The sequence below is a fragment of the Monocercomonoides exilis genome, assembly GCF_001643675.1.
Source record: "Monocercomonoides exilis strain PA203 chromosome Unknown scaffold2-2631571, whole genome shotgun sequence".
Taxonomy (NCBI): Eukaryota; Preaxostyla; order Oxymonadida; family Polymastigidae; genus Monocercomonoides; species Monocercomonoides exilis.
This window is the reverse complement of record NW_027150547.1, coordinates 1,140,484-1,165,566: the sequence shown is the minus strand read 5'-3', so window position 1 is coordinate 1,165,566 and position 25,083 is coordinate 1,140,484. Positions and strand designations below refer to the sequence as shown.

Here is a 25,083-nt window from a genome sequence, read left to right as displayed (position 1 = left end):
CTTTCTCCACCTCATCCTTTTCTTCCTCCTAATCCTTTTCTTTCATTCAATACACCTTTCATTCACCGCCTTCTCTCAACCAACAGATCTTCCCTTGTTCCTTCTTCATTAGCTCTTCAATATTCTCCTCTTTCTCATCTTTCATCTTCTTTCAATTTCCATTTCGCCACTCAACTCTTTTCTCCTTCTTCTACCTCTATTCATCATCTGTGTCCAACGTACATTTACTCATTTAACACATCGTGCACTTCTTCTTCTTTTAATTTTTCTTATTCATGTTCTTTTTCATTTCTCGTTCTCGTCATCAACATCAGCATCTTAATCAACAACCACAACTTAGCTTCAAAACATCCCTCAAACCTTCTTCTTTCTCTTCTGTTATTCGTTCTTTATCAACTCCTTCCATCTCCACTTCTTCTTTATCGTCTTCCCTTTCTTCACTTTCTCCTTCTTTCCCTTCTTTCCCTTCTCTCTCTTCTCTCTCACACATCCCTTCTCTCCTTCATTCTTTTCTCACTCAATAGCTTCTTTCTCATTCAACTTCACCTGATTTTCCTCCTCCTCCGCTGCCTCTTTTTGATGAAGACAACGAATTTTCAAACATTCGCGCAAGAAAACTTCAATTGAGACAGAACAGACTGAGATGGGGGCAGAAAAACAAACAGATGTCGAACAAAGAGCAGAGGATGATGGCTATTTTCACTGGAATGTATGAGAATGGGAATGGTGGGAAAGATGGAAAGGGAAAAAGAGAAAATGCTGTGAGAGGAATAACACGAATAACAGCAATGAGGGAGAGAGAGAAGGAGAAGTGGAAGGAAAAACTCAAAGAGAGAGAAAGAGGGAAAGGAAAAGAGAAAGAGAAACGAGAGAAATTTCCTGGTTTTAGACTGTTAGGCGATTGGGTAGAGCATCTTGACACAGACGAGGCAGTCGATGAATGTGGAGTCAATCCATTGACACTCGAAAACTACTCATCCTTTAACACAATCAACACATTTGGCTTTCCTGGCTATGCAACCAATCTCATTGACGATTTCCTCTTTGAGCAAGTGCTGAACAACGGAGATGGCATTCTGCGAAGAAGATTCGGTTCGCTTGCAAACAGCCTCATTTCGAGCAGAGAATTGTCCGTTTTTCAGTCAGATGCGATCTGAATCCATCTTATGTGCCTCGAAGACAAAGACAAAGAAAAAGCAATCAGAATTCAACACAAACATTTTTGACTCATTCAATTGCTGGCATTGGCACAGGCACAGGCACATCTCCTTCTTCATTACCCAATGAATCTTTTCTTTCTCTTCCTCAATCATCTTCTTCTCCCTCTCCTTCATCTTCCTCATCTTCTCCAGCAGTAACTGACCTCTCTCTCCATCCCAAACCACCTCATCGTTCTGAGATTGCCATGATGAGCCGCATAAGAACAATGCACTGTCTACTCCACCGGAGCTATCTCAACCGCTGTGCACAAGTTGCTTCTGCTTCATGTCCACCGTGCTCTTCTTAATCTACTTCTTCCTCCTCGTTGCTTTGCTCTTCCAGAAACAGATTTCTGACAAGCGAAGAGCAGCAGATAAAGAGGATGAAGCAACAGCTCAGAGGAAGAAGGAAAAGACAATATTTTGTTCTCCCTCCCGATGTATTTGATGCAATACAGCTGTTTGCAGAGTTTCGGATGATGGAGCGATATGCAGAGAATCTGGAGAAGAGGAAGAGAGAAAGAGAGAGAGCGAAAGAGAGAAGCAAGGAACGAGAGGAGAGAGGAGAGAAGAAAAAGAGAAAAAATAAAGTTGAGGAAGGAATTAAAGCATGCAAGTGATAGGGATAATAGCTTCAATGAAAATGAATATAAAGCAAAAGCAGAAGAAAACGAGAGTATATCATTGATTAGAAGAAATTCTCTGAAGAAAACATAAAAAAATGAAGAAAGTGAATTCCTTTCCGACAGCTCCATCATCAGTGATGAAGAAGAGCGAAGAGAGAAGTGTCACAAGCAGAGAGAGAAACAGAGGCTGATGCGAAGGTATTACCAGGCGCTTGAGCTTCAACGAGATTCTGTTGTGAATGAAGTGCTTTTGAAGGTCAGACCAAACCTTCTGCTTTCTCCGACGCCGATTGATGAATCGATAAAAAGACCAGGAATGAGTGTGAATGCTACAAAAAGTGAGGGGGATGGCAAAGAAGACGGAAAAGAAGAGAAAGAAGTGATTAATTCTTTGAATGAAAATGGAAACAAAGAAGAAGTTGAAGGCGATGAAGATAGCACGAAAGATGAGGAAGAAGAAGATGATGATGACTCGAACAACGACGAAAACGAAGAAGTGATTTTGGAGGATTCAATGAACAAACCCAAATCAGTTGTTTCAAAAGAAAAGAAAATAAAACATTTATCAAAATCCAAAAATAATTATAACAAAATGAAGAATAAGAAGAAAACAGAAGCTTGCAACTTGACTGGAATAAACGAAGACGAAGAAGACGACATTCGAGAGAAGAAGCTGCGGGAGATTCTGACAGCGTTCCGAAGAAGAGAAGAAGAGTTTGACAACGACGACTGGTGGGGAATAAGCTCAGGGGATGGATGGCTGTATGAAGAGGACAATGCAGACGATGAGAGTATTCTGAAGCTGATGAGCTATGAGAATGTGGTGAATGTTGGGGGAATTCTATCAGATGACGAATCAACTGATAGTTTGGAGAGCGATGCGAGTGAAAAGGAAGGAGCATATGATGATGATGCAAATGATACTGAAACAAAACAAAGTGCTTCGATGAAAAAGAAAGGAAATGAAAACAATGAAGCTCAGGAAAGTGTTGAAATACTTCAAAAGAAAGACTATCAAACAGAAGCAGAAAAGAATGCAAAAGCGAAAGAATCAATTCAAAACGGCAAAAAAGACGAAACGCATTCAGATGAGCCAAAGCCAGAGCCTCTTTCATCGCAAGCTCAGCAGAAACAGCAGCAACAACCACAACAACAGAACACAACAGCAAATACCTCTCCAACACCATCACCTTCTCCACAGCCTAAGCAATATACTTCAGGACGAGGCGCCTTTGGAACGATACACTTTACGCGAGGGAAGCGAATGGACGGAGGATGGAGAGGAGTTGGAGGGAGAGCGTTGATTGTGTACAGCCAAGAGATGGAAATGGTGAGAGGAGCTGTTTGTGCACCAACAACGCAGCTGTCACATACCGTTGGAGGAGGTGGAGGTGGAGGAGGAATTGGAGGAGGAGGAGGAGGGGCGACGTTGGGTGTGATGGAGATGAAGGATTTGAACAAAGAAGTGACAAGGGCGATGCAAGATGAGTTTCAGAATGAGAAAGGGAAAGTGGACGATGAAGAGGCGAAAATCACGTTTAATTCATTGGAATCAGATGATCAGAGAGAGAAACTGCTTCGGCTGATGAAACTGCAGGAGATGCAGAAGAAGAAAAAGGAGAAAGAAGAGCAAGAGCGAAGAAAAATGGAGAAAATGGCGAAGAAGATAAAGGAAAGAGACAAAAATCTGTTTAGCAGTATCCAAGGAGTATTATAACCACATCTTGAGACAGGCACGCCGACCAACCAGAAAGAGAACAAAATGTCCAGCGAGGCCCAACAAGAGGCGAAAGAAAGCCAAACGCCATCTTTGACAAGAGAGCGGAAATTGGACTGCACGCTGAATGATTAAGCTTATTCTGTCTTTGAAGATTTGAGCGATGAATTGGATGTGCCCCGCCGTTATGTGCGTATCAAAAGCGAAAAAAAACAGGCAATTTGTGTGGAAGATGCGAAAATTGCCTGTGTGTGCAGCAGTCGACGCGAGGCAGACGAGAACAAGACTGGATCTAATGAGTGCGCTGAAGATCGTTCTTAAGCAAAGACGTGCGGAACTGCAAAGAGGAAGCATAAGTGACACACAGAAAGGGAAGGAAAGGAGAAGGGAAAAGATAACCGCAACTGTTTCAGAAGGAGAAAGGGATAAGAACATTCAGCTAGAACAACGTGCCTGGAAGAAGAGATGCGCTTTCATTCTCAAAATTGGTATCTTTCTCCGCTTTGCAGAATTCAACTGCGGCGGATTCGATGAAGAATATCCTTCACTCAATTTGGTAGCGCCTTTTAATTCAGCTGCTGATCTTGCTGCAAGTCCAAACATTGCTCTTCATCCTCTTTCTCATTGTACTTCATCACTTGTCAATTCGTCCTTGTTTATGAACATCCAACAACTATCTTCTCCTTCTCTCAGAACATCTTAATCTCCTTCACTGCAATTCCAAGCAAAACTTCTTTCTTCTTCTAATTCAGCTATTCCAACCCCACTTCCGCTATCACTTCCTGCCTTAACTTCTTCTTCTTCTTTTCTTTCATTCAACTCCCCTCGAATTCATCGTCAGGCCTCATCTTTCATTTCTATTCAGAAGCACAGATAATTATTTATTCTAACACAGAATATCAGCAGAAATTATGTGATAAAGAAGACAGTGTTTCGTTGATCCAAGAAAAGCGTATCTGATGGAGTACAATCAGAAAAGGAGGAAGATTTTGCCATTTTTATTTGGAAGCTGAAGCATTTGCAGTGAAAACAGAAAGAACATTGAAGCTATTGTTTTATGAAATGGATGGGCTCCTAAATAGCCTTCGGAAGATTTCACAGCAGCGAAACCAAGGCGAATTGTTGCAAATGAAGCGAGGAAGAAAAGGAATTGAGAGGAAAAGACATATTTGAAGAGAAATTATATGAGACACTTGCTCTAATTGGATACGAAAAAGTTGAAATCGGAAAGTTGAGGAAATAAATGTTTTTGAAAATCTTTCTGATTTGATTGAAGAAATGCTATTTGAAGAGAAGAAATAGATGATTCCTTAAGCAACGAGCTTTATTTTCATTTGATGAAGAAGCCAAATCAAATGGAAAATGGCAAAGTTAGATTTTTTTCGGAACTTAGTTAAACTTCTCGAATAATTAGTGATGATATATGCTCTTGTTGAAAAAGCAATGAAGGCACAAAGATTTTTCGATGATATGGAAAATTTAAAAAATTAATGAATGGAAGAAATTTTAATGAAATTAGAAAATGTCAATTGTTATCAATGATTTTTGCATCAGCTGCGCTGAAGGTGAGTGTTTGAAGAGGAACAAATGTTGAGCTGAGGAGGGTGAGGGAGGAGTCTTGGAGGAGGAAAATGAAGCCAGTGAGGGAATACTCGATTGTGGCACATGGTATCTGTCCTTATCTTCCACAGACATCGACATCAGTTCCATTGTTGAAATCGGATTTATCCAATGTTCCACGATTTTGTTTAACGTTTGATGAAGTTGATGAAAAGAATAAAAGGAATGGAGATTTGTTGGCTGTGCAAAGGTGAAGAAAAAATAAAAAGAAAAATAACTCTTAATAATAAATTGGTTTCAATAATTTTGTTTTCTTCTTTTCTGTTCTTATTTTTAATTTTTTCTTTTCAATGTTTTGTTTTTTCCAATTATGAATTTGCAATTTTTTTTGAAGTTTTATTCGTTTGTTTTAGTAAATATTTATAAAACTTGATCAAAAAAATTCTTTTCCACAAAAAAAGTGAAAAAGGTATGTCTTTTGGGGGGGGGGGGAATAAAACAAATTTATATTACAGAAATTAATGCTAAATGCTTGCAAAAAAACAATTTAACTCTTTGATCAATTAATACCACAATAGAATTTATATTTTCGATTTTTGATCTTTTTTTATGATGTCAAAAAAAATCACCCATATAATAATTAATTATTTCCCTCCGAATATGACTCAGTTACTACAACCTTGTAACAGTTGCATTTCTTCCACATTTAAATTAGTGCAAAACAACTTGCTTCATACACCATATCCATTTCAATTGCAAACATACAGGTTTTCCTTTTCTCGATTTCCATGAGATATAACAGCAGCAACAGTTCAGCCTTCCACAATCAGAACTGTTTTTTGAAAACAGGCGTTTGTCCTATTGCATCAACTGAAGTTCTATCACGAGTTTGTGAATCTTCAAAACAAATCTCTGGAGAAAAGAAAGTTATCAAGTCATCTACAGATCTTCAATCAGAATTGTACAGAAAAATTTTTCCGACAAAGAAAATGGATAAAAAAACGAATATTGATGAAAAGTCTGCAATAACACAACCTAGTTGTCCCAAATGCACTGAGTGCCTTCAAAGAGAGCTGGATATCTTATGCAAACGTGTTGCACAAACAAGGAAGCAATTGGAAGATGCAAGAGATTCAAAGGATGATGAGGATGAAGGCATGAACGTCATGAAAAAAGTGAAAGTGACAATTGTGAAGGAAGAAGACTCAATTTCTGATATGAAGAAATCAGAAAAAAGAAGAAAGCTAGACATTCTTCAAAATGATTAAGAAACATTTGAGGAAGAGGAATAAAAAGAATCAATCATCAAAATCAAGGGAAAAGCAAAACTTTTAACAGCTTCAAGGGTTAGACAAATTGGCATGATAACAAGATGCTTATCTCCAACAATCACTCAAAAAGAAAAGGAGGCTCGAGAAAACTACTTCTTGAAAAAGAAAATACAAGAAGAAAAAGATGAATAATGAAGTGAAAAGTGATTCATCATTTGTTAAATTAGTTGTGAGTGTATCTTTATTGTTGTTAAGAAGTGTTTTTAGGTGCAAAGAAACAATTTATTAGGTTTTTCAATAACGTTGAATGGTTTTTCTATCATTTCATCAGTTTTGAAACCGTTTGAAAACAAACATGTCAGAATTTCATTAATTTATTGTTTAACAAAGGAGAATTTCAAAAATAATTCCAAAAATTGAAAAAAAAAAATAAATGTTTTGTTTCATTTAAAGTTCTGGGTTTCGAGAAAGGTTCAGGTTTTCACACCAATGGTAAAGAAGGAATTGAAAAAGATGGACGGATAGAACACCAAATGGAAAAACGGATGAGTGAGATATTTGATAAAAATTCAAAGCTGGAAGAATAGGAATTAGAGAAGAAGAAGATAAATAGAGAAATCAAAAGCTCAAACAATAAATACTGATAAAATTAATTGATGAAAGAAAAATGAAAATTTATGAAATATGAGAAAAGATGCACCAAATGCAATGTTAAGAAAATGGAAGAAAAACAGTTAAACCCACTTTTTAACACTTTTGATTCACATATCCGAAGAGGCGTGAATGTTTATTACCATTTGAAATATCCAATTTCTTCTTTACTGTGAAGGCAACAGAAAAGAATAAGCGAAAAGAAAGATAATGTCTAAAATGGCGATGAAAAAACACTTATAAAAAGACTAAGGAAATATCAAAGAGGAAAAAGGAGATAATGAAACAACTATACGAATGAAAAATTGACGCATTCATAAAGAAAAATTTTGAAAATGCGATGACGAGATTGTTCAATTATGAACTATGAAGAAAGATAGCATATAGAAAATTTTGGATCAGAAAATTCAACGCTACTGACCGAATCGAGAAATTTGTAAAAACGAATCATAAATGAATCATGAGTTCATGATTTTTTTGTAAATGAAAAACAACCGTTAAGAATCCAATACACAAAGGAAGAATTGATAAATGATAGTAGAGAAACAGATTGCAGTTCTCAATAACAATGGTGTTTATTTAACATTTATCAAACGAAAAGAAATCAATATTTTATTTACAAAACACTTTTGAAGTATTTTCATTTGCAACATTGATATTTCTCTTCGTGAGGAAAATGGTATCAGACAAATCTGTAAAGAAGACAATAGATATTTATAAAAGATTAATAAAGAAAATATTTCAAAAGTAATAACGACATTTTTGCGTTTGGTAGTGAAACATTTACAGACCATTTGATTAACATTCAGATAACATCGCATGGGATTTTATGGAGTACGAAAAACAAATTCTGTTGAAAATTTCAAAGAATAGAAAATGCACGTCAGCGAGATGAGTGGATAAGTGATAAATTTTCATTCGATTCTAAAAATTGAGTTGGATATAAAGCTCGCAGTATTGTAAAAGAAAGAGATGATAGAAATGAAGAAACAGTGAAAGCGGGAAATTTTGATTTGCACTTATTCATTCAGCTTCAAATGTTGCGAAAACCATAAAAAAAAACAATTGTTGCACGATATTCAGTGACTTATTTTAATAAAGCTTTGCCGAACAACTGATCCCTTCAATAACAAATAAACTGTTTCTATTTGTTTGAACTGGATGAACTTCTTCTCTTCTCGAAACGATTTATAAATCAAATTCGTTTGAAATAATTGAATATACACATAAATATATGTGTAACTTCCTTTGTGAAGGTTTCATAAATGTGTTTCAGCTTTTTTCCAGTGAAAAACGGCAATATTCACTAGTTATTTATTTAAAAGGAATAACTCCATTAACAAAATGGAAAAGAAAATTATAAATAGAAATTACATACAAAAATGATTCACCACAAACATGATTCAAGTTGGGTGTTCATTACTCTCGATATTATTTACTTATGAATTCCTTTAAAAATCTTCTCAAAAGAAAAAAAGTTCGATGACGTTTCAAATTTTCGAATTAAAATTGAAGTTAAAATATCTGTTGAAAATTCAAAAATAATAAATACAATGAATCTGAAACGAATAAATTTAAAAGAATCCAAACTCAAAAATAAAAATAACCAATTCATTGATCAAAAATTCCCATCATATAATAATTAAATCTGACAAAGGATGGCAGATTCTTTTTCGAGTGGAACTGAAGGAGATTCTTTTTCAATTTTTATTAGAACAGTTGCAGGAGAAATGCTTAATGTTTCTGTTCAGCCAGATACAGATATACTTGCCATTAAATCATATTTGCAGGGAGAAACTGGAGTTGAAGTTTCAAACTGTTCTCTAACATGCAATGCTCAAGATCTTGAAAATAGCAAAACATTTCAGGATTATCATATAGTTGAAGGTTCAACATTAGTTCAGTCCATCACTTTGCCAGGAGGAAAATGCGTCTATTGATAAGTTCATATGTTGCTGAAATTTCGAAATCATTTCTCACAAATAAATGAAAAATTCAAGTTATTTTAAATCATTGGCTTTTTTTGAATCGATTAAACGATTTTCAGGATATTTCTATTCTATTCTTTTCTTTTTAACATCTCATTGCTTTTAAACATGTGCTATTTTTGTTTCATTTTCCAATTAAATGTATTTATTTTTAAAAGCAAAACTCCTTAGAATCATTATTATGTGAAAACAACACCTTATGATAATCAATGATCAATAACCATAAGTTACTTAAATATGACAGCTCATGTTAGAATCAGCTATGATTATCAAGCAGCTGACGAACATCAACTTTCTGTTGTTGAAGGAGAAATATTAGAAGTCGTTGAGCCAGATAATGAAGGATGGTTTACTCATAGTACAATGTTTGATGTTCATATTATTTTTTCCAATTCGCAGGATGATGGCTAAAAATAACCAAGGGAAAGTTGGATGGGTACCTACTTCTTATTGCGAAGAATGCGACTCAACTGCTTCTCCTGGAAAACCTCTTCAAGTTAACACACAATCAACTCATGAAGAAACCTCCAAGTTATCGACTCAACCAGCAAATACTGCACAGATTCAGAGCGAAAACGTACAGAATTCACAAAAAGTTCAATCACATTCTTCAACTGCTGTTACTTCTTCTGCAAAAGCTGCTGCGACCCTTGCAATGATTCAGTCACAAACAAAAAGGGCAGAAACGACTATTGCACCGAAAATTGAGAAAGCTCCAATTATTTCTTGGAAGGGTGTGCTTTTAATTAAAAATTAAATAATAAAATCGTTAATTTTTTATGAAAATATATGCAATATTCCCTGTTTTTTTGGTTTTAATCAGGAAAATATTCGATGACAACAAAATTTTTTGGCACAATGCTTTCTGACTTTGTCGAAGCAGAAATGACGCAAGTTCCAACATTTTTCTGGAATGCCACCAATTTTATTGAAAACAAAGCAATAAATCAAGAAGGGATATATAGACTGTCTCCTGCTGTTGACAAATTAAATATTATGATCGAACAACTAACCAAGACTCCTGATATGATGTTTCCTCCATCAACAAATGCGAATGTTGTTTCTCAATTGGTTAAAAGATTTCTCAGGGAACTTCCAGATCCACTTATACCATATCGCTTTTATGATTCATTCATTGAAATAGATAGCATTTCTGATCCTGAAGCAAAAGGAGAGGCCATTTTATCAGCAATAGCCTCTTTTCCAACTTGCCATCGAGATCTCCTCATCGTCTTGTTCAACCACATTGCAATCGTCGCGAAACACGAGCATGAAAATAAAATGGGATTAGCTAATCTTTCAACTATTTTTTGTCCATGCATATTTCGCTCACTCTCCATGACTCCCACATCCCTTTTGGCTGGCGCAAAATCGCAAAACGGACTATTTGAGTGGATGGCACTGAATGTTTCACGTATCGTAGAGCGCTTTGGAATGCCACTACCACCAATTACTGTTTCATTTGTCGGTCCATCGTTGTATGCTCCTCCTTTAAAGGATATATTGAATGCAGCAAAAAAGAAAGCGGAACAAGAAAATGGTTTTGTTTCTATTCTATTTCCTTCTCCACCAACCTCCATACCTGAACCAAGAAAAAAAATTGCTTAATATTTGAAGATTCAAGCACATTAAAAATTTTTCCTTTTCAAATTCACTTCGTTGCTTCTATTACTTATTCCATCTTTTGAAATATTTTCGTTTCGTTTATTATTGACGTTTTGTTAAACGTTTCAGTTCCAAAAATTATTGATCAAAAATAAATCAATAACGGAAAGATCAAAATTTTCTGTCCGTTTTTCTTCATTCTTAAAGAAAGTTATATTCTGACTTAATAAATGTCAGAAAGTATTTCACTTGTTCCTTCGGTTCATAAACATGAAGAAACCGAAAAGCATACATTTTCAATTTATTATCCACAATTAACTTCAGCTCTTCCTGCAGAAATTTTGAAAAGATTATTTCCAACAACAAAAGATTCTTTGAAATCTCTTAATAGATCGGAATTAAAAAAAGAAATGAATAAAGAATTAAAAAAAGAAGAAGAGGAAAAGAAAAAGAAAAAGGCAGAATTGAAAAAAGCAAGACGACAATTTGCTGCAGAGCAAAAACGTTTGCATAGAGCCAAAGGAAAACATGGAAAGGTTTCTTCCACTATTGATGCTGATACTTCGCTCCAAAAAAAGGATGTATGTGACGATAAAGATGAAGAATGTTCTGAAAACGATTCTGTTTCTTCCAGTCTCGACGATAGCTCACTTGAAACGGATAATGAAGAAACACTAAAGGAAAAAAGTGAAAAGTGCATCCAATTTACTGAAATTCCTCAAGCCCAATCTTCGTCTTTGCTTGAAAAAGGTGATGAACAGAAAGAGTTAACAAGTAAAACTTCACAATCTTCTGAATTAAATTCCACAACGTCTGAAACTCAATTTGTCATTTCATTTCCTGATGCAATTTTGTGGCATCGAGCGGTTAATGTTCTTCGATTCACTGTTGGTACACCTTTGATATTATTCAATAAACATGTAACAGTCACATGTTTATTGCATGATAAAACGTTTCAAAGCAAAAATACTGTGGCTGTTCTCGTTCAACAAGTGGAAGTTACAAAACCCATTTCACCAAAGATAACACTATTCCCTGCACTCGTTAAGAGAGAGACAATGGTGTGACTAATCATATTTTTTCTTGTTTTTGAAAATGTAATAATTATATATATATTTTTGCATTATTGTTGTGTCCGTAAATACGCACACGCTTTTAAAAAGGAAACGATTGCGTACTATTGTGCTCAGATGGGATGCCGCACTGTGCAACCAATTATTTCTCTGAAAACACATCGTTCCTGGGGAGGCACGAAGGAAAAGCGAAGACTTGAACTTCTGGGTGTGTCTGCGTGCGAACAGAGTAAAAGCTTTTATCCTCCTTCGATTAAACAACCCATCCATTTCCATCAACTGCTTGCTTCAATCGACTTTGCTGCTCATCCAAAAGGGGATTGTGCTGACCAATCACCAAAAGCCGAAGGTGCACGCGATAATTCTGCGAAGCAGTCCTCTTCTACCAAGCCAAGTTCTTCTACACATCAGCCTGCAATGCCTCCTCCTTCTTTGGTTCCTCCTGATTCTGTGTGTCTGTTTTTTGAGCCGGAAGGTTGCCCTCTATTGGAAGCTCTTATTGCTCTTCATCGGCGTAAGCCAAAGCATATCTCACTCCTATTTGGTCCTGAAGGAGGACTTGTTGATGAAGAGCAAAATGCATTGATGGCACGCGGTTGGGTTAGGGTTGCTCTGACTCCAACAATTCTTCGTTCCCAAGAAGCTGTTGCAGTGGCATTGGGAGCTGTTAGATCTGTTTTTAATGATAAGGCTCAAAAAACTATTCCGTAACATCTTGAATATTTTCTTAAGTTCCTAATTAATCATTTCATAAAGTGTTATGGATATAGCATTATGAGTCAAAAAAAAAATGTTGTTTAACAAAGTTTATATTGTTGAAATAAATGAACAAATGAATAAATAAACTTGAACTGGAATCGATTCTTCAACGTAGGTGAAAATCTTTCCATTTAAAAATAAAACAAAAAGAATTTATGTTCAATTACACTATTCTTTCGAAAAAAAATTACTGCCCATATATTATATTTCAATTGTGGTGTTGACGATCATTATGTCCTCAGAGACAATCACACCTCGTCCGCTTACGGACGCTGAGATTTTGGAGCTAACGGAGCGAGTCAAAGCAGTTCAGAAAGATTATTATATGGATGGGGATACTGATTTTTTAGTTTGGCGTCAGTGTTTTTTTCTTGTTACTTTGCCAATTCTTTTGTGATTGCTCATATTTTTATGAAAGGACTACGTTATAACTATGGTACAATTAAATAAAACCATTGAAAGCCTCCACGAAAGCTTGGAAAGTGCAATGGAAGGAGATCATCTTCAGTTTGCTGCATGGCTGCAGGTTGTTGACACTTTAATTATAATGCACAGAGCCTGACAACTGCCTACACATTATCGTTTTTTCAACAAAAACAAATTTATTATTTAACTTTTTTAAAATTAGAGCACAATAATCGATATCATTTCTTCTGAGCAACCTCAAAATTCAAAACAAAAAACTTCACAACCTCAAGAATGCGCATCAAAAATTGATGAAAGTGCAAAATGCTGTGAGCACGCAGATGCTTCGCGTGATGAGGCCATTACCGATAAAAATTCTCAATCTATAACCCTTTCTTCTTCTTCGAACACTTCACCAAAAGAATCTGAGCAAGTCACACATTCATACACAAAAACCACTTCACAAATCACCAGCGAATTACCAAAAGAATCCAGTCTTTATTCGAAAGAAACCAAGGCGCCAACCACACCTCCTCCACTGAAAGAATCAATATCTTTAACTGAAACAACAGAGAGTATCGCAAAAACTCCTTCACGCACACTTCAGCTCACACAAGTTTCTTCGCCAGAAAGCGAAATTGAAAAGAGAAAAAGAAGATTTAACATCGAAACAAAGAGTTCAACTTCTGATGCACCAATGACAAACTCCAATCAAGGAGCTTTGCTGAACATGCCTAAAAAAAGGCTTCTTGGGTTAAATTCAGCACATCAAAAAAGAGAAGGAGAAGGCGAAGAAGAGCAGGATGGAGAAGCAGACAATGCTTCAAGCAATTCCCAATACATGCCTCAGAAAAGGATAAGGCAAGAAGGTATGCTGCTGAAGCAGTTGCCATCGCCTCCTGCTAACATGACGTCTGCACAGCCAGGGCAGGCCGGCCAAGCCACGCAATACCAACACCAGCCGTTGCGTTCGCAGTACCCTTACTCCTCACCGCCACCGCAGCAGCCTGCGTCACATCCACCGCAGACGATTTCTCTGCCTCCGTATCGGCAGAGCCAGCCTCTGTTCCAGGACCACTTCCCAACACAAGTCCCGCGCAAAGGAACAACTTCGATGCAGCTGCCACAGAACACCCAGATGCGCACAAGCACAAACTCTGCTTTTCATCCACAGCCAGCTGCTCCTTCGACTGCTGCTGCACAGACAACAGCTGGTGCTCTGCCTGCGCTGCCTACTCAAACTGCTCAGACTGCTCAAGCTGCTGCATCACAGGCAAGTCCCCAGATGCAGCACACTCAACAGCATCAGGCCACGTATCAACAGCAGCCGCTGATAAATTCAGCGCAAAAACAGCCTCTTCAAACATATCAACAAACGGCGCCGGCTCATCAGCAGTATCAGCCTGTTCAGAAATGTTTGTGAAATTTCTTGTTTTTTTTTATTTTTTTATTTTTTTTTATTCATTATGCTTTTTTCTCTCAATCAATTTTTTTTCCATGTTCTATTCAATTTATGCTCATCTTCAATATCAATACACTATTTTATTTCCTTCACATCAATATATATTCTTTCAATAAAATAAATCCCTCCCCCTCCTCCTCCCTTTTTTCCCTTCCCTCTCTCCACTTCCCCTCCCCCCCCCCCCCCTCTCATCAGCCTCTTCATACTGCCCCCGGGGAGCCTCGTGTCGTGTGCCTGGCTGTCCAATGGTCCATCCAATTCCTCCCTGTCGCTATCAGGACATGTGCACCAACCCCAACTGCTCTTTCAACCACAACCCGCCCTGCCGCCTCGGCGCCTCCTGCACTGTGCCGTTCTGCCTGTTTTCGCACTACGCGACGATGGAGGAGAGGCCTCTGTGTTATTATGGCATCAACTGCACAAATCCGAAATGCACGTTTCGCCACCCGCCTGGCCATACTGCTCTTGCTGCCTCGTGGAAGCAGCCACACTACCAGATGCAGAATCAGCAACAAGCCAGTCAGAACGCACAGCCGGCAAAGCAGATGCCTTCTACGACACAATCTTTTACAGACCAGCAACAGACTAGTTCGACAAATAATCAACCTGCCTCGTCAGCTCAAACATACGATGCTTCTTCTTATCAATCTCCAGTTCAGTATCAACAATCATTACAACATCCTATATCAGCTGCCCAGCAACAAAGCTCATGAAACAACACATCACCACAATCAAATCACTTTACATATATGAAAAATTAAAGAGATATATCTTTCTATTTTTAGTTTTGTTTGTTTTTCGAAAAATTTAACATATTATGATCAATCCCATCACATTATTTATTTCGAAATCCCCTATTATTTTTATTTGATCAAATATGGCAAGAAAAGTTCGAATTTCTCAATAAATAAAATCAAAAGATTAATTCTTTTTTAATTGCCTTTTTTTAGCTCAAAATTGTAAAAAAAAAGAGAAACCACTTCCCCCGCTTTGAGTCTGATAAGCTGAAAACAGTGAAGGTATTTTGTTGAAATATTATTTCATCAACATTCAGCGAAATTGCAATTTGATATTTTTTATTCTTTAACGAATATATTGATTAAATTTTTAGCCAAGTTGGAGAAAACCACGTGGTATCGATAACTCTTGCCGAAGAAAGTATCGTGGCTCACTTCTCATGCCAAAGATTGGCTATGGAAGTGCCAGAAAGACAAGATATAGACTTCCAGATGGACATTACAAGTTTGTTGTTAACAATGCACACGAACTCGAGATGATCATGATGCACTCAAAGAAATATGCAGCTGAAATTGCTCATGGATGCTCTGTTCGTACGCGCAAACTCATTCGTCAACGTGCAGCAGAGTTAGGAATTCATCTTACCAATGGAACCGCACGCCTTCGTAAACAAGAGGCTCATTAAACACTTCCCTGTTCACTTCAGTCAATTGTTTATTCAAAAAATAATAAACTACATTTTTTTTTGTTAAAAACAAATTGTGGAATGCAAATTAGGAAAATAATGCAAAAAAATTTTTGAAGTAATATAATTGGTACATCATCCTTTTATGAAACGTTGGAAAGTTAGCGTCTTGAATCGTTCTTGATTGGAGAAAGTCAGTTTAAAATAGAGTTGCTTTAAGAAAAATCGGCTATTTTTCAGTGAAATCCATGTTTCATTTACGATAATTCCAAAGTGACTGTTAACTTGAAAAGATAATACAAGAATGAAATCAAAGAATAATAGAAGAATTCAACATAATTAACCAAATATTTCAAGAAAAAGAAATCTGAGTTGCTTGATAGCGATATGAAAGTTAAGAAAGTGAAATGAAAATTTAAAAGAAATGAAAATATTTGACGTGAAAGTGTACGAAAAGCTTTTCGTTGCAAAATATTCGTAATCAGGCTCGTTTTAATTCTCTTCAATCAAAACTCCACATTTTTCGCTTCTCTCTGCAACAAATTTTACTCGAATCTTCCACCATGCCTCTAAGCCGTCATCATCAGACCCATCACTTCCGCAAATAAACACAGAACCTTCTTCAGCTCCTTCTTCAAAATGAGTAACAATTTGTAATGTAAGCACAATTGCCTGTTTCCCCTCCAGCCGAATGCTCATTGCAGGAAGAATGAACAAACCAGTAGAATCAGTGGTAATTCGGAATTCCTTAGTAATTGAATATGGGTTCTGAAATTCCATGCGAATCCACTCTTGGTGCATTATTTCAATACTTGTACTGAATCTTCGAAGTTTATCTTTTCTGCTTTCAACATTTGTTGAAGTATGGATCAGATATGATCTTCGAACAATTCCACTTTGAGTGTCAATAAGATTCGCTAAGCTTGTTCGCTTCCCTGGAAGATATGTCATAATCCCATACATCGGCTGCACTTGTACACGTGGATGAAAAGAGGAGTAATCGCTTGGTGATAGAGCAGTGCTATTATCAAGAGATGTATCAATTGGGGAAGGAGGTGGAGACAATTCTTGGATCACAGCAGCGTAATTTGAGGGTGATGTAATGTGCTCTGTCATCATCACCTCCTTAATCAATTCGCAAACAGCTGCTTTTGAATCGAAATCACTACCTGTATTATCGATGCGAGATCGTCGATGCTTGCCAGCACCTCCATCCTCAAGCATCAAATCTCTTTCCCTCCTTCGTTGCCTTTCTCTCTCTTCTTTGATCAGCATTGCTTCAAGTCCCATCTTTCCGAGAATATCAGTAAATTCTCCCATTTCCACTTCAACAGAAATTGATGGCACGGAATACACAATTATTTCCCAAACTTCGAACAATGACCCGCACAAATCATCATCAAATACAGCAAGTTCAAATCGATACGGACGGAACGATGATGGCATATGTTGTTGTTGAGCCGATAGATCCTCCCGTTCAGCTCCACTTTGTTTTTGCTGATTCTTTTTCACCGAGCAGAACGAGAAGAAAGATGGAGAAGGACAATTCAAAAGAAGAATTTGTCGTGCAAGCAGCTGAGTTGCGCTTGATGTTGACTGAATGCCTGAAGCAGTGCGGCTTGATCCGGAACTTGCCATTGCCATAGTTACAGCATCTCGTTCAAGCCCACTTCCAGCTGTGCTCATGAATGAACTCTGGGAAATAACATCACTCTGTCCTCTAATCTCAATTGATGTTCCAAAGTGATCAGGAATCTTGCACAAAACTGCTTTTTTGAATTGAGGAGGTCTTTGACTGAATTGAACTGTTCGAGTGCTCCGGCCAGCATTTCCTGCTGTCGAAAATGAGACTACTCCTCTGTCACCTCTGTTCATATCAACATCGGTCTTGTAAGAAGGAACGGAAGTCATTGGTGAACTTGCCTGAGAAGAGAAAGAGCCAGAAGATGTGAAAGGAGGTGGCAAAATGATTCGCACATCGGCAGATTTTCCTTCTTGTGCATAAACTCTAACTGTCTTATCAACTGCGTGACCTGAAGGCAGTACAAGTACATGACACTTTGTGATAGTGTGCCTTGTTTTTTGTTCAGTAACTGTAATTTCAATAATACGTGGTCGAATACGAGGAGAGACACAAATTGGCTCTCCAAATGGATCTTGAGTTGTTCCAAGAGTCACAAACGGCTGCTTTGCGATATCTTCAACATTTCTTTCATCGAAATCGTCATCGCTTTGATTGTCATCGGTGTCGCTATCTTCATTATCGCTATTTGAATCGTCGTCTTCATTATTTTCGTCCCATTCTCCGTTTTTCTTTCCTTTCCGATTCAATGACATTTGTATCTTTGGCTCTGAGAGTCCAAGATAAGTTTGTTGTGCATTTTGAACAACATCTGATAGAGACATTCCCTTCCCTTTTTTCTTCAATCCTTTTCCTTTTCCTTTACCATCATCCTCTACTATCCCATCTTGCCACATTCCCATTGCAACTCCACAATCACCACAGCACATTGACTGAAATACAAAGCCAAGTTGCTTTGTTTGGTTAGCTTCAACAGAGAATATTTCGCTCTGTCTCCTATTTCGTCCTCTGTCCCTAAAATCAGAACGCCCATTAAGCTCGCTGAGTCCTCCAGACGCAAGAGTCGTTCGCGAAGTAATGTTGCCTCTTCCAATTGAACCATGCATTGCCATTTCTGTCTCTCTGCTTAACAACGGTTCTTTTTGGTATTGAATCCCATAAATATTAGAAGCACTGTTGGAGTCTTTGATTTGTGATTCTTTTTCATTCGACGCTCCGAGATCAAACATTTTGCGGTATGCAAATGTCTCTTCTTCATTCAATACGAACAACTCATCTTCTTCAGTTCCTTTGCCATCATATCGGCGTCCATCTTCTCCTGAACGGAAAGCATCATCGCCAAATCCAAGCTGTCCTTTTGCAGCTGCAGTTTGAACAAGTGAAATTGCTGCGGCTGAAGTGCGTGTTCGCATTAGTGCTTCTTCCACTGCACGTTTCAAGGGCATACGCTGAATGTGAACTTCAACATCAATCTGCTCGGATTGCGGATTCGTAAGAGGAATTTCAAAGAACACTGGAGCTGCAAATGAAGGATAAATTACCCGTGTAGTTGATGAATTGTGCATAAATAGTGCATTGAGATCACGTTGCTTATGCTGAAAAATTGAATTTAAATTGAAAAAATTATCCAGTTCAGAAAAGAAAAAAATGGAGAAAGAATATGAAAAGTATGATGAAATTGTTTAGGTTAGGACAAAATCAAACTTGCTCTCTGATTCTTTCTGCTTCGCACATGGCGGCATAACTCTTTCTCATGTATTCGTCAGAAACAGAAGGATCTTTTCCTTCTTCTTCTTTCAAAGGCTTTGGACGATCTCCAACCCAAAACTCCTCGTATCTCTTTAATTTCCCTCCTCCCACAACCATCGCTTTCTTCTCTTTTGATCCAGCCCCGGCTAAAGCTTCTTTCTCTCTTTCAATTTTTTGATGTCTCAACCATTCCATTAGCTTGCCTCTGTCGAATCGGTGCTGTACACGCGAGTGGGATGCTGTTACGACAAGCTTTCCGAGGTGCTTTTCCATCGGAGGAGGATGCACCATTGGCTGAGTCAAATAATCTCCACTGCTTTTCGCAAATTGTTGTGATGCATTCGAAAACGCTGCAGGTGAAGGAGTTGCCGAGCCAACAGCAAATGACACATTCGGAATGCTATCACTGTTTGGTTGTGCAGTTGCAGTTGAGGTTTGAGGAAACATTGAAGAAGCCATGTCCATCGTGTAAGAGAGAGAAGGATGCGAGAACAGAGATAACGAAGGAGCCCACAAATCAATTGTTTTCGTGAGGCATCCTTCTGTTTGATCTGAAATTGTGCAGTTGCAAATAAATAAAATAAATAAAAAATCATTTAAAGATTAGAGAGATTATTCAATAAAAAAATGTGCTTTAATCATTTTTCCAAACCTTTCTTTCCAATTTCCATTGCCATAAGAGATGCCAATTCTCTGAGCGATAGATAAGCCACAGCAAAAAGCATCTTTTTTCTTGTGTCAAAGACTTCTATCTGAATCGAGCGCGAGTCCAAATAATCAGGAAGAGTAATGGATGTATTGCGAGTTGTTGGTAGTACATCACCTTCGAGACGATATGGAAGCAACGATGACATAAGAGCGGTTGACGATGCAGAAATTGACGAAGAGGAAGAGGATGCAGAGGAAGAAGCAGTTGATGGTGAATAAGCATGATGCGCTCCAATTGGTGCATTAGGCTGACGAAGCGTTCCTGCTGAAGTTTTCCAGCCTGCTGTGCTAGTTTCAGTTAGTCCAAGGTTCGAAGAAGCAGAGCTTGTCCGAATGATTGGCAAATTGTACATGATGTGAGGATCAACCACAACAGAGCACTCCAAAGGTTTACTAAAATATGAAACAAATACATTTATCATTTATTATGCATGTCAAAGAATAAATTGAAAAAGTTGATGCTGAAGTAAAATATAATAAAATAATTCACATACCCTGTATCATTTGTGATTCGAATGCTATTTCCCGATTCGAAGTCAGAATCCATCCTACCAACTCCAATGCTTCCTCTTCTCCTGTCATCCATCAGTCTTGTTTGAGCAACACCTTTCTCAGACCATATTCTTGGAAGGGAAAAGAACTTGAAGCTGAAAGAAACCCTATCAGGAAATGGAATAGATCCCTTTACACCGCCCTGTCGCATTTGCATGATTCCATCTCGAATGAACCCTTCAAATCTCAGTTTCAGCATTGAGCACAGCCCATCATCATTAATCTCGTTCAATCTCCTCCTTTTCCATGCAGTAATTGAAAGTCCAGCAGTTGGCTGGGGAGATGGAGGCTGGGCAACTATTGATGCTGAGCGTTGCTCTCCAAGCGTAACTGTCTCTGGTAAAGGCGTCTCTGCTTTCACAGGTTCAGGCTCTTTCTTTGACTTTTGCTTGCGAACTGTCCATGTCGGAAGGACATAAGCTGGGAATCGATCGTAATACTCGTCAACAAGATATAATTTGAACTGAATCAGCGGCTGAACATCATCTGCTGTTTGAGCTGTTGGTGCGTCCAGAGGGCCAGAAAGATACGTTGGATCAGAGGATGGATGAAGAACATTGAAAGGAAAAACGATTTCATGCTCGATGGTCACAGACCTTCCGCCCAATCCGCCTCTTCCACCACCACTTGCATTTGAGGCAGCGCCTGGTCTCTTGACGGCAGTGAGCTGTCTGTTTGGAGGCAACGGAGGCATTGCAATTGAATCGGCAAGTTCTGTTTCTGTTGGGCATGGGAGAGCAGACGACATTCCATCACCCATCCCTCCGCCGGCTACATTTGATGATCCACCACCTGCTCCGCTGCCAGATCCAGCTCCTCCTCCACTTCCAGAAGAACTGCTGCCTGAGCCATCCGTTATTCGCTTTACAGCCAAACCTTGAGCACCAATTCCACTCATTGGCTGAGCAGAAAAGCCCCTTGTCGGATCAAATATCCATCTGCCTCCAGAATCAGGGAAGAAGATGTTGATGGCAGGCGTGTTTCTAATCCTGCATTTCACATCGTGTGGAGCGGGAATCCGAAACTTCTTTTCTTTCGCAATTTTTGGAGGAACAAGAAGATGCTGACAACGCATAAGCATCCGCTTTTTCATTTCGCGCATTCTTCTTTCCAATATTTGTCGTCTTCTTTCAGCAACAACAGCCGGATCGGCAAGAGGTGACATACCGCTCATTGAAGAGAGCGTTGCGCCTTCTCCAATTGTCTGCCCTGGAGATCCAAACATTCCTGACCCTTCTTCTCCATCTATGCTGCCAGACATAAACATCTCTTCTGTCAAGAAGTCATCAAATCCATAATCTTCATCCTGACTTCCATCATTTTCAAACTCTTCCACCTCTTCATCTTCCTCTTCGTTCTCCAACTGATCGTCTTCCTCTCTTCTGGCATGCACAAACGAGAACGGACGGAATTCAGACCATCCAACCCAAAGCATGGGATTAACTTTTGCTGGCATGGGGAATTTGGACTTTGCCAATGGACCGTGCCCTCTTTCCTTCTGTTTCTCGGCAAGCTCTTTCTCGTCCAATTCAGTTGTGAGTGGCATCTCAAGCTCATAAACAATGAAGAACAACAGCACTGTTTTTGGATGCGGATATACAGCTTGGATGATGATTGGCTTCTGAGATTTGTTCATCTGTAGAACAGAAAGTGAGTAACGCCTATTTCCTGATGGGCTCTGAGCAGTTGGCCCTTGAACAAGATCGCGCTCAATCACTTCTCCAACGGGGCGAGAGCCATTGTGTTGCATCACATACAGCTTTCTCTGGAGAATGGAGACACCGCAGTCATCTGAAAAAAAAAAAAAAAAAGTAAAAAAAAAAAAAAAAAAAAAAAAAAAAAAAAAACCATGAATGTGAAAAGCAATCAACAATTTAGATTAAAATTGATCAGATCATAAAGATGGGAAGAAAACAGTTAATTAACCATTTCAGTCTAATTAATTATAAGCGCGGACCTCTTTTCAAGTCTTGCTCGCAAAGTCTCGTATGGTTCATATACAGTTTTAGCAAGTCATCATAACCTGTGGGGACAATAAATTTCAGGTCTCCAAGACGCAAAGAAATCGTCTCCTGCTTCAGAGGCTCAACAAGCGACGCTCCAAACAACCACGGACGATGCAGTACAGATCCACGTGTGGCTAAATATCCCTTCACTAACCTTCTTCTTGCATTGGATGAAACTATTCTTCCTCTTTCTTCAATGCCCTTGTCAGTTCGCGACTTCTGCTTTTTCCCATCGAAATCTGCTTCTTCATCCCAAAAGCACTTATCCACCCAGCTTTCAGATCCAATTGGAGGAACGCGTTTCCCTTCAAAATCATTGATCTCGAGCTCATCCTCGGACTCACCTTCTTCTTCATCCTCATCATCGTATCCGTCGTTGCTCATCCCAGATTCCTTTCTTTTCTTCCCTCCGTACCCGAATTCATCGACAATATCTCCATAATTCTCTGGGTCATTGAGCGAGTTATCTTCGTCGTCTTCCTCAAACTCATCTTCTGTCTGCTGTTGAAGCTTAACTGTCTTTTTCTTTCCTTTCTTCTTTCCTTTCTTCTTTGATTTTCTTTTTGTCAAAGAATCCATAAGCACTTGCCTTTTGTAGATTGCTTCTTTTAATCCTTCTTCTTTCAGAATTGTATCATAGAAGCGTTTTCTATCAATAACATCTCTTCCAATCTTCTTCTTTTTTGCAATGGGTGCCTGCTTTCCTCCTTTTATTGTGGACTGACCCTTCATCTGCCCTCTCCCAGCTGAAGCGGGTCTGATTGTTTTCCCTGATGCTGACATTTTCCCTGACATACCAGCAGAGCCAGGTGATGAAGACATGCGAGCTCTACTTCCTGAAGAAGGTCGTGCTGGAAGCGGTGGCTTTGGCGACATTGACGGACGCGAATACGGAGTCATCATAACTGTTGATGAACCAGGGCTGGCAGACACACGCCTATCGCTTGACATTGAAATATCTTTGCCTTTGATCGTCATGGAAGAATCTGAGAAATTGTAAGATGCAGCAGTCTCGCGCATTGAAATTCCTGTAGCAAGCCCATTCGAAGGTTCCCCTCCTGCAGCAATGAAGCTTTGCTCGACAAGTGGTTGATTCTTTGCAATTTCTTCTTGGAAAAGAACGTGAAGCATAAATTGGACATGAGATGAAATAAGTCCAACCGGCGATTCACTTCCATTACGTTCATCAAATATCTTGTAATTTGGTAAAATGTTGCTTGCTCTCGATAGTTTTGAGTGCGTGCACAAACACATTGTTACAATTGATCCATCAATTGAATGGAATAAAGCTAGAATGGCCAATTGAAAAAAAAAAAAATACGAACACATTATACAAAATACAAACAGTTTGCAGAAAAGTCCCCACAAAGCATTATTGCGCGCGGTGTACCGTAATTTAGCTTTGATAAAGTTAGAAATAAAAAAAGCAATAAAAAATAAAAAATTAATAAGGAAAGAGAAACCTCCTTTGTAAAGTAATATTTCAAAAGAGAGAATTGAGAGCAAGCAGATATGTCTTTTATTCCTGAAGCAGAGCTTATTGCAACTGTCGTCCATCCAAGTCCAACCTCTCGAAGAATGCGATTGTACTTGTCAGTTACTTCAATTGAAAAACATCATTTTCAACATTCAAATAGAGATTATAACAAATGATTGATTTGATAATTTCAAAATAAAAATGAAACAAACTTATTGCAACAAGTTCAAGAACAAGATAAATTTCATCATTTGGATCAATAAGAAAGTAAAATAAGTCATTCATTGAACATTGATAAATGTCAGTTGCTTCAGCTTGAGGCATATGCAATGGACCTTCGTAGGTTTCTCCAAGCCACTTTTTGGTGAGTGCATCATAAAAAGAAGCATGAAAACGGTAAAATATATACTCAGTATCCAATTGTTCCCTCTTCGAAATTTACATAATAATTCATATGGTCAATCTAAATTTTTAAAATTGAATGCAAACAACTGCTTGCTGTTCGAGTATCCCTTGTATGTCTTTCAAAAATAAGCAATATCCACTCATTACAAATTGATAAAAAGATATTATGGCAAAAATTTAAATAAATGAAAAATATTGTTTAATGATTATCTCTTTATAAACAAAACGAATAACATAAAAATATTCATTCGAACTTTTTTTCGATTTCCAAGTTTCAAATTATTATTTTTTTTCAGTGAAGAAAACATTCAAAATTTGAAAAAGAAAATAATTATCATTAATATTCTTAAAATGAACTATTAATCATTTAATTTCAACAAATGTGTAAAGGAAGCAATTATTCAAAGTCTTTCTTTTGAAATCTTTATTTATCCAATTCTTTCGTGTAAATGTTCCTTGGAATTGATCAACAATATTATTTTCAAAGATTATTTGATTTTTTTAACGAAAAAAAAAAAAAAAAAATAAAAAATAAAAAAATAAAAAAAAAATAAAAAAATAAAAAAAAAAATAAAATAAATAAATAAATAAATAAATAAATAGATACAATGCAGATTAAAATGGGAAATTTGAATTAATAGAGGTTTTTTAATAAACCTATGTTAATTTGAATAAAGACCACTTAATTTTAATTAAAGGCTAAAAATTAAAAATCAGTGTGAGATTTTGAATAAGAAAAGATCATTCAAATTAATAATCATTAGGGGAAGAATGAATTTTTTGAAAACTTTGTTTCGACTTTTGTTTTAATTGTTGCAAATATAAAAGCTAATTTTTCATAATTTTTTGTCAAAAATAGTTGTTT

At 37.7% G+C, this 25,083-nt stretch overlaps 6 protein-coding genes across 6 annotated transcripts; 5 read left to right on the top strand and 1 right to left on the bottom strand.

The window, feature by feature from the left end:
- Positions 1–2,141: 2,141 nt before the first annotated feature.
- Positions 2,142–4,245, top strand: MONOS_16389 (uncharacterized protein; the record flags this gene model as incomplete). The annotated part of the gene is made up of 2 exons (XM_067869295.1): positions 2,142–3,361; positions 3,759–4,245. 2 exons carry the CDS (start codon positions 2,142–2,144, stop codon positions 4,243–4,245), a joined length of 1,707 nt encoding a protein of 568 aa, XP_067735772.1.
- A 4,991-nt stretch (positions 4,246–9,236) lies between these two features.
- Positions 9,237–10,792, top strand: MONOS_9374p1 (putative rho GTPase-activating protein 27). The gene is made up of 3 exons (XM_067879868.1): positions 9,237–9,359; positions 9,412–9,746; positions 9,836–10,792. Exons 1-3 carry the CDS (start codon positions 9,250–9,252, stop codon positions 10,618–10,620), a joined length of 1,230 nt encoding a protein of 409 aa, XP_067735771.1. The 5' UTR covers positions 9,237–9,249; the 3' UTR covers positions 10,621–10,792.
- On the top strand, positions 10,791–12,495 carry MONOS_9374p2 (putative RsmE family RNA methyltransferase). Its single transcript, XM_067879869.1, has 2 exons — positions 10,791–11,678; positions 11,781–12,495. Exons 1-2 carry the CDS (start codon positions 10,848–10,850, stop codon positions 12,399–12,401), a joined length of 1,452 nt encoding a protein of 483 aa, XP_067735770.1. The 5' UTR covers positions 10,791–10,847; the 3' UTR covers positions 12,402–12,495.
- Positions 12,496–12,647: 152 nt separating this feature from the next.
- MONOS_9374p3 (putative nuclear polyadenylated RNA-binding protein NAB2) lies at positions 12,648–15,145 on the top strand. Its single transcript, XM_067879870.1, has 4 exons — positions 12,648–12,798; positions 12,868–12,975; positions 13,078–14,269; positions 14,512–15,145. The coding sequence occupies exons 1-4, from the start codon at positions 12,682–12,684 to the stop codon at positions 15,027–15,029; spliced, it is 1,935 nt and encodes a 644-aa protein (XP_067735769.1). The 5' UTR covers positions 12,648–12,681; the 3' UTR covers positions 15,030–15,145.
- Positions 15,146–15,174: 29 nt separating this feature from the next.
- On the top strand, positions 15,175–15,831 carry MONOS_9375 (putative 60S ribosomal protein L32-2). Its single transcript, XM_067879871.1, has 3 exons — positions 15,175–15,205; positions 15,267–15,335; positions 15,428–15,831. Exons 1-3 carry the CDS (start codon positions 15,194–15,196, stop codon positions 15,737–15,739), a joined length of 393 nt encoding a protein of 130 aa, XP_067735768.1. The 5' UTR covers positions 15,175–15,193; the 3' UTR covers positions 15,740–15,831.
- A 140-nt stretch (positions 15,832–15,971) lies between these two features.
- MONOS_9376 (uncharacterized protein) lies at positions 15,972–24,137 on the bottom strand (the record flags this gene model as incomplete). The annotated part of the gene is made up of 8 exons (XM_067879872.1): positions 15,972–18,916; positions 19,026–19,621; positions 19,723–20,171; positions 20,273–22,121; positions 22,288–23,625; positions 23,682–23,736; positions 23,800–23,936; positions 24,026–24,137. 8 exons carry the CDS (start codon positions 24,135–24,137, stop codon positions 16,232–16,234), a joined length of 7,221 nt encoding a protein of 2,406 aa, XP_067735767.1. The 3' UTR covers positions 15,972–16,231.
- Positions 24,138–25,083: the final 946 nt, after the last annotated feature.